The sequence below is a fragment of the Cervus canadensis genome, chromosome 3 (assembly GCF_019320065.1).
Source record: "Cervus canadensis isolate Bull #8, Minnesota chromosome 3, ASM1932006v1, whole genome shotgun sequence".
In the NCBI taxonomy this organism is placed as follows: Eukaryota; Metazoa; Chordata; class Mammalia; order Artiodactyla; family Cervidae; genus Cervus; species Cervus canadensis.
In genome coordinates, this window is record NC_057388.1 from 89,203,519 (window position 1) to 89,216,029 (window position 12,511).

At 38.4% G+C, this 12,511-nt stretch overlaps 1 protein-coding gene across 3 annotated transcripts in view; it reads right to left on the minus strand.

The window, feature by feature from the left end:
* Nucleotides 1-563: 563 nt before the first annotated feature.
* Nucleotides 564-12,511, minus strand: part of CEP41 (centrosomal protein 41) — a 50,042-nt gene continuing 38,094 nt past the window's right edge. For all 3 annotated transcript variants that reach the window (XM_043463724.1, XM_043463726.1, XM_043463725.1), the window contains 6 exons: nucleotides 8,076-8,220; nucleotides 6,262-6,413; nucleotides 5,805-5,872; nucleotides 4,659-4,773; nucleotides 3,994-4,209; nucleotides 564-3,039 (listed from right to left, as the gene is read on the minus strand). In XM_043463724.1, coding sequence (XP_043319659.1) covers nucleotides 2,891-3,039; nucleotides 3,994-4,209; nucleotides 4,659-4,773; nucleotides 5,805-5,872; nucleotides 6,262-6,413; nucleotides 8,076-8,220 — 845 coding nt within the window. In that variant the 3' untranslated portion in view covers nucleotides 564-2,890. The remainder of the gene's footprint in view (nucleotides 3,040-3,993; nucleotides 4,210-4,658; nucleotides 4,774-5,804; nucleotides 5,873-6,261; nucleotides 6,414-8,075; nucleotides 8,221-12,511) is intronic.

Sequence of the window (12,511 nt, forward strand, 5' to 3'; positions counted from 1 at the left end):
TTCAGTAGATTAAACCTGACATTATTACAGCCCGAGATGTTCTTTTTGTACTCGAATGAGTAATGTTGCCTTCTCCTCCCTCTCCATTTCTTGCTTTCATGCTTCTCTCCTTCCTACCTTCCTTTCTTTCTTAAATACACATCCCTTTAGAGTACTGAACGTATTAGTTAGACTTTGACCATCACTGTCGCTCAGACAGAGGAGTAGCTGTACTTCGAGGAAGCATTGTCCATCTAGGGGGTCCTAAGTTCCCAGGCAAGAGCAGCTCGTCAGCCTCTGCAACACTGATGAGAGTCCCATGGTATTGTGTTTAAGGTGGCCATCAGTCCCTGCTGGGCACGGAGAGAAACCCAGACCTTCTGACTAGAGAGCTGAGGTCTCCTGCCCTAACTGGAATGATTTCCTGATTCATTTATACAAAGAAAACATGCGTTCCTGGGAGATACAGCATAAAGAAGTACACTTTCCCATCACCCCAGTCTCATGTGACTCCCCACAGATTATCTCAACAGAGAGGGAGTGAGAAGTTGGCAGACTTCGGCATATTAATAGCAAACAACAAATTAAGAACTATGTACTTTAATTGTCAACATTCATAATTGCACAAAGTATCACAGATCACTTAAATAATACATGTCAGTTAATCTAATGAAGAAACTAGTAATGTAGAACATTCAGAGCAATACCGTGAGCATGTAAAAACTGTCTGCGAGTGACATTTAACACACAAAGTACAGAATGAGAACAGGTCTTTGAGGAGTAGTTATTTAAAACCCTTACCAACAGGCAAAGCACTACGGAGAAACACACATCAATATAGTCAACCTGCCAGATCTCTCAACTAAATGCACAGCAATTCTAATAGGTTTGGCTACACTGACTGTGCACACATACATAGTCATTTCAAACACTCCAGTGTTGTGTGGTGATGGGAATGCAGAATAGAAACAAAAGGGGCTACCACTTACTTGTAAAACTGAATCCAGTGGGGGAAATCTAGACTCCTGACTGGTCAACTTGAAAATGGAATAAACAGAACTCTGTCACAGAGAAAAAAAATTTTTTTTCTTAAAAATGTATATGTGTCCAAAATGGCTGAAAATCTTGTCTATGCTAGGGGAAAGTTGAATGTGGAAAAATTTGCATTTAAAAAAATCTATGCTGTAAAGAAAATAAAAAGCCAGAGCATTTTGGCATTAGCAAAAGGCTGAACTTAGTTCTCAGGCAATAAATTTATGGGGAAACATGACAGGCTCCTCATTAAAGCTTTGTGTACGTTGGCTGAATTTTATACAAGATTCTTGAATCTTATGGAAAATTGGGCACGGCTTGACATCTGAACAATGTCCCTGGTTTGTTTGATTTCTAAAGCATCGGAAAATGTTGCACTTTGGAAATCAAGTAGAGAAGAATAAACACACTAAAATAGAACTGGGCTGAATCTGAAAGTTATTTTTCCATATGTCTCTATAAGATATTTATTACCTTTATTTTTCCTACAAATACAGCTTCCCATGCTGGAAATACTGTGATACCTTTTTTTTTTTTTTGGTGGTGAGAAAAATAGTCCTGTTAAGACAAATCTTACCCAGCAGCAATAACCACCTAAGGATAGGCAATTTTCAGCTGGCTTTTCAGAGGCTGGTTGCCATGACAAAGAGCACAATTTATTCCTCAGTCCCTTATCACAACTACAGATCACAGGCTGTAAAAATTAACAAGCCTCTTTTTCCTTTTCCTGATGATTTCAGAGCTCCTCATCCTTACCTGAGGTCTTTTGTTCCCCCAATTAAATGGAATGAATGTCAGTCATCTAGCAATTCAATTAATGCCGATTCAAAATTCTGGCCAAACAAGAATCTATAATCACAACCTCCTAATCACAGCTCAGTCATGAGAATGAAAAGTAAGCAGGAAATTGCACTAATTACTCAATTAGACTAATACTGTATTTTTAAGCAAGGATTTAAGGGGTTGTCAGCTTTGACAAAGGACTGTGGAGTCGTCCTCACCTTGTGGGCTGGTAGTGACCCAACCACAGCCAGTGTTTTCAACTGGCCATAATTTCTACCCATCTAATATGGATATGCCTGAGCTGGATAATGGAAATTTACAACTAATAAACCAACCACAAATGAGGGGCGACTCCAGGGGGCTTCAATGAATGACTCTCAACCCAGCCCTGTACAGTGGATAGGGCTTTCCCATGAGGGTGGCTGGGCACACATCATCACCTGTGCTGGCCCTAGGAGAACATCTTGTGAGGGGGAGCTTTGCACACACGTGACAGCGGCTACTAAATCTTAACTGAGTAATGCTCACAGGTATCGGCTTCCAAACTCAAGGCAGAACCTGCCTCGGGTGGGTGCTGGGCAAAAAGCTCCTGAGCCAGCAGGTCCACACCTGATGGGGACCCTGGTGGCGGCTGAGAGCTATGAATCATCCGCACCCCCAGGGGCAGCTTCTCAGGCCACAAAGCCTACCTAGAGAACCTTTGTGAAACCAAGAACACTAAGTGAAAAAGAACTGGCTGGGAAGGACACACAGATGTGCCTGAAGTAGTTACAAAACAATGCAGGATACAGACCAAAACAAACTCGACCTTATTTTTTAAAAAATGAAAGCCTAAAAAAATTAAGACTTTTTTCCTACTCAGTTTCAGAGACTTAAATATTCTGTAAACAATAGGGAGGACACTAGAGCCTGTCATACCTCTGGTTTTTGTAAAAATCCTTCCCAAGTTGGATGTGGGAAAGCAGTTGGAGATAGGAAGAGGGCCTGATACACAAGCTTAGGTCTTTGCAGCAGTTTCTGAAATGACCAACTTGGGAACTGCTTGGGGTTCCAAAAGGAGAGAAAACATTTATTTGACTAAGGCAGACAAAGTCTTTTACTTCCAGGGTTTGCCTTGCAGGTGGCCACTGCCCAGTGAGCGGGGATTCTGGTGGCTGGCAGGGCCCCCCGCGGGGAGGTTCTGACCACTGCGGGTACCTGGAACCTTGGCATCTCTTCCAGAAGCGTTAGCTTGGCTCAGCCGGCCTGGAGGAAGCAAGAAAGCAGGGAGCAGAAATGCAAAAATGATTGCAGAGACAATCTGCCAAGTATACTTTTAAACTAATGAAGTCTTATGCTACAAACCACTTTTAAGCTAATGAAGTTCTATTCAGCATCTACTTTAGGTTAAAACCTACTCTTGAGCCTTGAGATCAATTAGAAGGTAGGGAAGAGGGTAGGGATGAAAGGAAACCCAGATTGCTCTTCTTTCCTTCCTCTCTATTATCCCAACCAACCTCGCCTATTTGTCATTTCTTCTCATAGAGAAGGGAACAGCAACATTTAGAGGAGAAAGAGAAAGCACTGTGCCAAAGGAAAGGCTGGAAGTGTAAGAAGAAGCAGCAGAAGGAAGCAAAGTTTTCCAAGAAGGAATTGAGGGCTTCCCTGGTGGCTCAGTGGTAAAGAATCCGCTGGCCAATGCAGGAGACACGGGTTCAATCCCTGGGTTGGGAAGACCTTCTTGGAGAAGGGAATGGCAACCCACTCCAGTATTCTTGCTTGGAAAATCCCATGGACAGAGGAGCCTGACAGGCTACAGTCCCTGGGGTGGCAAGAGAGTCAGACATGACTTAGCGACTAAACAACAAAAACAATGGTAATAATGAGGGGAAAGATGGAATACTTTGTATTCCAAGAAGGATTCTGAATGCTTTAGCTTAGCCTCTCAACTCCGCCCGAGACACCCACTTTATTTGACTGAAAACTTCTCCTATTTTGGTTGTCTGTGTGCAATGCCTAATTCTTGCCATCATCTGGGAGCACCTCCACTCACTCATTTCCCCTCTCCTCACACAGAACCTGCATACTTCCCTCCCCGCTGCAAATATTTTAAGAATCTGAATATAAGAGATCAAGCTTCTCATATGATGAGGTTGGTGTTCAAAGCTGTAAATCTCAAGTTCTACAGAAACATTATTTCCAAAGGTCAAAATATCTTACTAGGATTGTCTGCAGGACCCTGGTCCTCTTCCAGGTAATATTCTATTTTCTTTAGGTCTTCTGGGGTAAATCTCCATTTATTCTCAGCTGGTAGGGGCAGCACTTTGGGGCTGGATCGTTTCCGAGCAGAACCAGGAGGAAGGGCCTGCTGGCAAGACGCTGGCAGGGAACCTGTAATCAGTCCTTCTGGGAATTTCTGAGCTAAGACTTTTAGACCTAGGTATGGAAGATCATCAGAAAAAGCAGTGTTAGCACAGTGAGGCCAAGGCAAACCTGGAAAGCAGCCCACGTGTCTCCTCAACACAAGGACGGGAAATCTTTCTTAATTGCTTCACCATTAAGTAAATTACCCCAGAAAATGTCCGTTGTTATGTGGGATTTCTGAGAATTCCACCAGAAATTGCTTTGCTCAAGTCTTCAGCACTGAGGCTTGCTTACAGAGCCATAAAGCAACATCATTCTTTCAGGAATTAGAAACATGTGCTGATTGAGCTAAGGGAAGTTTCACATATCCTGCCTCCCTTCCGCCAGCATGGTTTTTTCTCTTTCCAGAACACTGAATTCTGAGCTCTGCAGGGGAGGGGAGGGGGAAACTCTAGGAGTGAAGTTGGAGTGTAAGTCCAAGTATTCGCCTTTTAAGTCCAAAGCAGAACATAGCCCCTCACCTCCGGAAAGCATGAAGAGGTTCTCAAACCCCCGCTCGCACATGGTGGTGGCCGCCTGGCTGGCCAGCCTCTCATCGTCATCGTACAGGATGATGATCTTGCCATGGGCGTTTTTCTAGGAGTCAGATGAGTTAAGGTTTGACCACACTGAGCTAATGCTCCTAGACTATACAGAAATGCCCAGGGAAGGAAAGCAGTCAAGGTTTGCCTATCTTGAGTTCAGGGAGCACAGGACGACCCCTCTTCAGGGCATCCTGAATTTTTTTTCCTGTGCTGAAAACCAACACAAGCTGGTATCCTTTTATCGTATATATATATATATACACAATATATATATATATATATATATCTCCAAGATGGCACTAGTTATATACTGTATACTCTTTGGCCCTTTCATCTATACAATCCCGGAGAGCAATTATAACCTCCATTTATAGTTGAGGAAACATAAAAACTTTTGTGCCCAATGTATCCACGGCAGCCTTACTTAGAACAGTAAGAAAGTGGGAACCACCTAAAAGTCCAGTGCTCCAGAGAGGAATGATTTAGTAAACTACAGTAAATCTAAAGATGAGATATTTTACTGCATCAAAAACAGAGTTTATAAACAGCTTGTATTAGTGTGGGGAAATTTACTGTAATAGGAAGTGGGGGAAGCAACACACTAAATTATATATATGACTTTCACTTTGTTAAAGTCACTACATAGAAGACCGCCTGGAATAAAATACACAAAAGATACCGTAAGAGTTTGTTGTTCAGTTGTGTGGTTATCGGGGATCTCAATTTTCTTTTTTATATTTTTCAGTATTTAAATTTTCTATTTGTACTATTCTTACGAGCAAATTAAAATTTTAAGAAGAAAAAAATTAAAGTAGAAGGAAAAAATTCACTCCTTACATTTTACTTGGGGAAAATGGGAAAAAAAATCTTTCTGGGGAAAAAAATGTCGTAGGACTAACTGTCAATAGATCCTAACTGTTAATCTAATGTTTCTTGTCCAACTGCAGGACGGACTAGAAAGCAGCCTCAGCAACAGCTAAGGATCCAAATTCTAAAATATGCTAAGTTAGCTAATTAATATTGGTAAATTTGATTCTTACAATCCTTATACCACCCAACTCCTTAAAGTGCAACAAAGGATACATACTCAAGAATATCATTTGAGTAAGGGTTCATTGTTCTAGACAGAGTTGCAATTGGGTAACTGTAAGCTGCAAAGAGAAGAAAAAGCTTAGGAAGTTTGTAGTTCACAGTACAACTAGGCCCCAATCCCTAGCTGCTTTAACATCTAAGAGTTAAAAGAAACATATTTTCAAACTCACTAGTGATAAACCTAAATACTTCTGTGAAAGAGAAGAGAACAGGACTCAATGAACAACAGGAAGCACTGCTTCACTGTTTCTGACATTTAGCCCTGGGCCCCTGATCCCTCTGAGAATGTCCCCAGCCTCTCTCAGAACATGCAGTGGAGCCAACTCACAGGTTCCCGGAACCCATCTGGCTAGCACTATGCTGACCACGGGTGGGGGTCGAGCCTGCCCGGGCTCAGGTCTGGGCTCTGTTCTTGGGAGTGAGACACTGAAAAGCCTTTCTCTCTTACCTCCAACAATGTGGCACTGCTGGTAAGAGTCTCTATCTCGCACATCTAGCAGCAGGAAAGGGCAGTCGGGATAAGGTTTGTCTTTGGTATTGGGCTCTGTTTTCTTCACAAGCCCTTTGTCTAGATCCAGTTCCCCAACACCACTGATGACGCTGCAAGTGAAAAAGTAGGCCGGCAGACACTAGTCAGGGGTGGGTGGCTTAAAGGTCAAATGCGTTTTTTTCACAATGGCGACAAGAGTGCTCAATGTCTTTTCAAAAAACACCTCAAAGAAAAAGGAAAATGGATATGGTGTCTCAGTTCTGTCTCTGAATGCAAGGTCCTATGGATGGATTCTTATTCTATCACCCTGGACACCAAGGAAGGGATCCACTGTCCATACTCACCTTCAGAGAGTGCATGTTAGGTCATTAGCATGGCAGAGGGGGTAGAAACTGTAGGGCACATGCTGCCTCCAGCAACAAGGGCAGCATTCAGAGAAAGAAAGAGGCGAACAGTTAATCCAATGGAATTTTGATGAGTGTAAGAAAGCAGAGCAAAAGGAAAGAATAAGGTTGACAGGACAGGAAAACTGAAGACATTTCTATGTATATTATGTGTAACATAAAGTAACAATGGTATTTTAATATATTTCATATACCATGACTTATCCAGTATGTCTTATCCTCAATGTCTTCAATAGTTATCTGTAGTCACTTAAATTTTTATAGGTTACGAAGTTGAGGTTGAAGAGGCTTTTAGATTTTGTGGCATGTGATAAGACGGTGGAAAAACTATGATTAAAATTTCTGAAGTCATATAATTACCAAAATTGCTTGCCATGTTAATATAGGCAAAATATGGCATAAACATGAATTGGAGAAAAAATGTGTTATGATCAAAATGGCAAGCAGTGAAATATCTGCATTGGGATAAGAAGATGATCACTTTTCTGGTAATATGAAGACACACATGCCAAACCACAGGTTAGTTAGTATGTAGCAATAGTTCCTCTCCCATCACAGCAAGTCAAATTCTGCCTTTAAATCCAATGAAAAACTACAACTATATGCCATATAGTGCATATTTTGTTGAACCAAAGAAGAAAAAACTCTATGTCATGTGAAACTACATCCTCATGGAAGCCTTGTTTGTCTGTCTTGTTTTGAATGCAATTTTAGAGTCCATGCACAGAAGTAGTTATGAAAATAATAGTAGTGCAATTGACAATAGCAATACTGTCTCCAGTAGAACTAGCCTGTCTGGTAGAACTGTTTTACCAGTAGAAGGGATGGATATATGCAGAAAATTAGTACCATCTTATAACCAACAGTGAATATAGGTGAGGAAGTACTGCATCGTGAAACTGCCATGTGCATTTGAGAGTTGACATCAAGGCTGCTTTCACTCTCCTTTGCACCTATTTAATATCAGAGCACTATATGTGGCACTCTATTTTTCTTCTGATTCTAGACAGGGTAATTATAAGCTGCAGCAGACAGAAAAGGAGAGGGGGGGAAATCATACTCTCTGAGTCAAAAGACAGCGTGGTTGTAAAACTGAGTCCTAATAGCAAACTTGCATATAGGAAAGCTCAGAAGAAAGGGGTTGAGGAGTGAAAATTAATGCTCTCCTATCAATAGATGCTTGCATTAACTAAGAATGCTGTGAAAAGATTCAGGAGGTGGCATTTATATAGAGAGAAAATCAAATGGCTGGGATGAAAATGTGGGATTTCATGACGCCAACCTGTTTCTAAGGTAATTAAATCATTGACATGGTATGTAGATTAATGAAGGTAAAATGCAGTGAAAACATGAATCTGATAAGAGCACCTCTGAAGAGTCGAGCGGCTAAAGTCCCCGGCTCCCTCACTGTTTATGAACTGGACGGGGCTTGGCGACTGCTCCCCAGGGCTCCCATTCCCGTTGGTCTTGGCAGTGATTTCGGCATCAGGCTCTGAAGTTGCAGAATCATTGTCTAAAATTTGCAAATGAATAAATAAATAAATTTAACCTCAGAATTTTTATTTACTTGTTAGGTAGTTCCACTGAAAGTAGGTGGAAAAAGGAACTCATACAATCATTATTAAATTGTTCTCTAAGTTCTAACATACAGATTCTCAAACTGTAGCCTGTGGACCCCAGGAGTCCCCAAGACCCTTTTTCAGGGGATCTGAAAGGTGAAAACTATTTTCATAATACTATGATGTTATTTGTCTTTTTTACCATGCTGATATTTGCACTGAGGGTAAACATGGCAGTAACATTTTCTAAAAAGTCCCTGATAAAGTAGTAATCATAATTTTTATTAAATGTCCTCCTTAAACAACACACCTTTAAAATATTCTGTGTGATGAAATGGGGGAATTCACACACAACAAATTTGCTACACACCAACATCCCATTGGTGTTTCAAGGGGAAGTATGTATGGGATTTGTGCTACTTTTGCCTTGAACTCCACTTTTATGTGGAAGAAAAACTGACATGAAAACTATAGTTATTTAGAGTTGTGCATTTGGCAGATATTTTCTAAAAGATGATCTAAGTGAATTTCTCATTTCAAGGAAAACAACCAATGGTATTTGTTGCAATGATTAAACTTTAAACAAGAATAGAATTTTGGAAGCTATTTGCCACCAAGAGCTTGACTTCTTTACCATCTTAATGACTTTTCTGATAAGATGGGTGTTGAGGTTAATAAATGTGACTTATTGATATTGTATAACAAAATTTGTCAACATTTGGAAGATAACTCTTAACTCAGTGAAACTAGTGAAAATTAAAGTCGCTCAGTCGTGTCCAGCTCTTTGCGACCCCATGGACCATACAGTCCAGGGAATTCTCCAGGTCAGAATACTGGTGCACTGGGAAGACCCAGAGGGATCGGGTAGTGCGGGAGGTGGGAGGGGGGATCAGGATGGGGAATACATGTAAATCCATGGCTGATTCATGTCAATGTATGACAAAAACCACTACAATACTGTAAAGTAATTAGCCTCCAACTAATAAAAATAGATGAAAAAAAAAATAATACTGGAGTGGGTAGCCTTTCCCTTCTCCAGGGTCTTCCCAACCCACAGATTGAACCCAGGTCTCCTGCACTGCAGGCGGATTCTTTACCAGCTGAGCCACAAAGGAAGCCCAAGAATACTGGAGTGGGTAGCCTATCCCTTCTCCAGGGGATCTTCCTGACCCAAGAATCTAACCTGGGTCTCCTGCATTGCAGGCGAATTCTTTACCAACTGAGCTATCAGGGAAGCCCTCATCAGTACTTTCCAAATGACCAATGAATGATGTTATAAAATTATGTATGAGTAAAAAATACATTCAGAGTTCAAAACAGACCAATGGGTTCAATGTAACAGGGTATGAAAAGTTCATTGATATGGTTTCAGATTCCACACTACAACCAACCTTTAAGAAGGTACCAGCTATCAAGTTTTGATGTAGTGTCAAAGAAAAATATATATATTATATGAAAGGCCTATTAAAATGTTCTTCCTTTTTTCAGTTACAGATCTGGGTGAGGCCAGATTTTCTTCAGGTTACTTCAGCCCAAAGAGCATATTGCAACAGACTGAATGCAGAAGGTATGAGATATTTGCTGTCTTCTGTTAAATCAGACATTAACAAGACTTACAAAAAGTGTGAAACAATGTTATGCTCCATATATATTTTTGTTTTGGTAACACAGCTATTTTGCATAAAAATATGTTATTTATGTTTGCAATGGGTTTAGTAGTATTATTTTTAAGGTAAATAGCAAATAAATATTCTTAAAATTCTATTTAAAATTTTAATACCCCAAGTATTAATAGATATAATTCACAAAAACCAAAACTCTTTGAGGTCCTCAAAAATTAAGTGTAGAGGAAGATTAATATGAAAAGGTTTGAGAATTTGCTGTTCTAACCAATATAATGAGAGAATAAATAGAAATAAGAAGTGTAGTTATTAAAGAGAATATCAAATTTTAATTTGCATATGACATAATATACCTAGAGACTTTAAGAGAATCCTATGAGAATAAGGAAAATATTCATAAATATGTTAGATTTTAAAATTAATCTAGATTTTAAGGTTAATTAAAAAATAAGCTATTTATAAAATAAATAAATTAAATACTGACAATCAAAATATTTTTTCTACATACCAATTAGAAAATAACATGAAGAACATCTCATTCACGATAACAGCTATAGTTACAAAATATACTCTCCTAGAAAATTAACCTATTAAAGAATGTGAAGGCCCTATAAAAACTGGTAAGTACTTTATAGGTCTTATAAAAATTTTACTTAGGGACATTAAAGAAGACCTGGATGAAGAGAGAGTGACATATTGTGCATATTCCTGACTTAATGATTAAAGTGAAATGATGTTAATCCTTTCCTAATTTAATTTTCAGCCTTAAAACAAATCCCAATGGACTTTTTTTTTTTAAAAAGCTTAAAAGGATTTTAAAGATGAGAAGAAAAAGGATATATGTATATGTAATTTGGAGAACCTGCCTTTTCAAGTAGTCACATATATTGTAAAGGTAAAGGGTCAAAACAATGCAGTAGAACAATGGAAAATTACAAAGAACACGGAAACAAATCCTAGGAGATATAGATATATATAAATAAATATATATATATATACATATATATATATATAAATCTAATGTATGGTAAAGGTACAAAAACCAGTAGGCAAAGGGAGAACTGTTAAATAAATAGTGCTGGGACAATCTGTCAACTATTTAAAAAAAGGAAACTTAGATAACCTCTTCTTATTTTGGATTTTATGACTCTAAAGCACTAAAATGAAAATACAACAGGCTAATAGATTTAATCATGAAAAAATGCAAACCTCAAATATGTCAAAAGTCACCACAAAGAAAATTAAAAATCACAAATTAGGAAAAAAAATCCATGACATATGTAAGTGAGAAAAGGTTAATATGCTTAGTTCATTAATATTTTAAAACTAGTTCTTTAGTAGGAAGAAGATTGTATGCACAAAGTAAAAATGCAATCAAGATAAAACTTAACACGGAAAGGAAGCCTTCTTTGCACTCCGTAACTGCAGGCCAGTCAGGCCCCTTCCCCCAAGGGGACTACCTTCAAATATATGTCTCCTTCCAAAAATGAAAAAACTACATATTTTATACATATTTATTTCTCCCGTTCTTACACATCCAGAAAGACGCTATTCGTACTGCTCTACAATATGGTTTGTTGTTTACCTTTTTTTTTAACTTAATAACATCAAGTAAAGATTTTTCTCATTTATTTTCAAGGCTATATTGGTTTCCAATGAATAAAGAGATCATAATTACTTAAAGATTTTACAAATCAGTAAGTAAAAGATGAACATACCATTAGAAAGAAGCAAGAAAGGGCATGTCCTCAAAAGAAGAAATATCTATGACCAACAAACACAGACATGTATGCAAGACTCAATCTCATTTTCAGATAAATTAAAAATAAAACTATTATATACCATTTTTCATCCATCAAACTGGGAAACATTTACAAAAGTGAGAACAATTCAGCACTGGCTAGGATGGGGAGAAATGGGTCTTCTTATTTGTTTGGTGGGAATACAAACAAGTAGAACCTTTCTGGAGATAATGTGGAATCGGCACTGAGCATCTTAAAAATGGTTCCACCCTTGACCATCTGCAGCAGTTTATCTTCAGGAAATAAGTAAGAACCATACAAAAATTTATGTATTTACATTACAACATTCTCTCATAAAAATGAAAAATCAGAAAAACATTAATGGCCAACAATAGGAGAATAATTAAATAAATAATGGCATATCTAAAGGCTAGACATTATATGACAACACAGCCTTTACTATTGAGCTTTCGAAATCTATTTAATGACATAGCAAAGTTTTCATGATAAAATGTTCAATGAAAACAGCATAATACAAAACTATATACGAAGAGTATGGATTTGGATGGGGAAAATAGACCAAAATGTTAATAGGGTTTATTAGTTATTTTAATTTTCTTCTTTATATATTTTTTTAAACAGGTTTCTGATTTTCTAGAAATCTATTTTAAAGCAGGGAAAAAATAAATATTATAAAAGGAGTTTTTTTATTCCTTCAAAAACAGCCAATGTGTATACAGATACAGTCTGCTCTACAGGCATTCCTGAGTGAGTTGTTATTCTGTATAGAGCACTAAAAAGACTAATATTACTCACACATTATGGTGTCCTACTTTACAAGAGCCTATTTTGCTCTGCAAATTTATCTCAGAAGAGAAAAT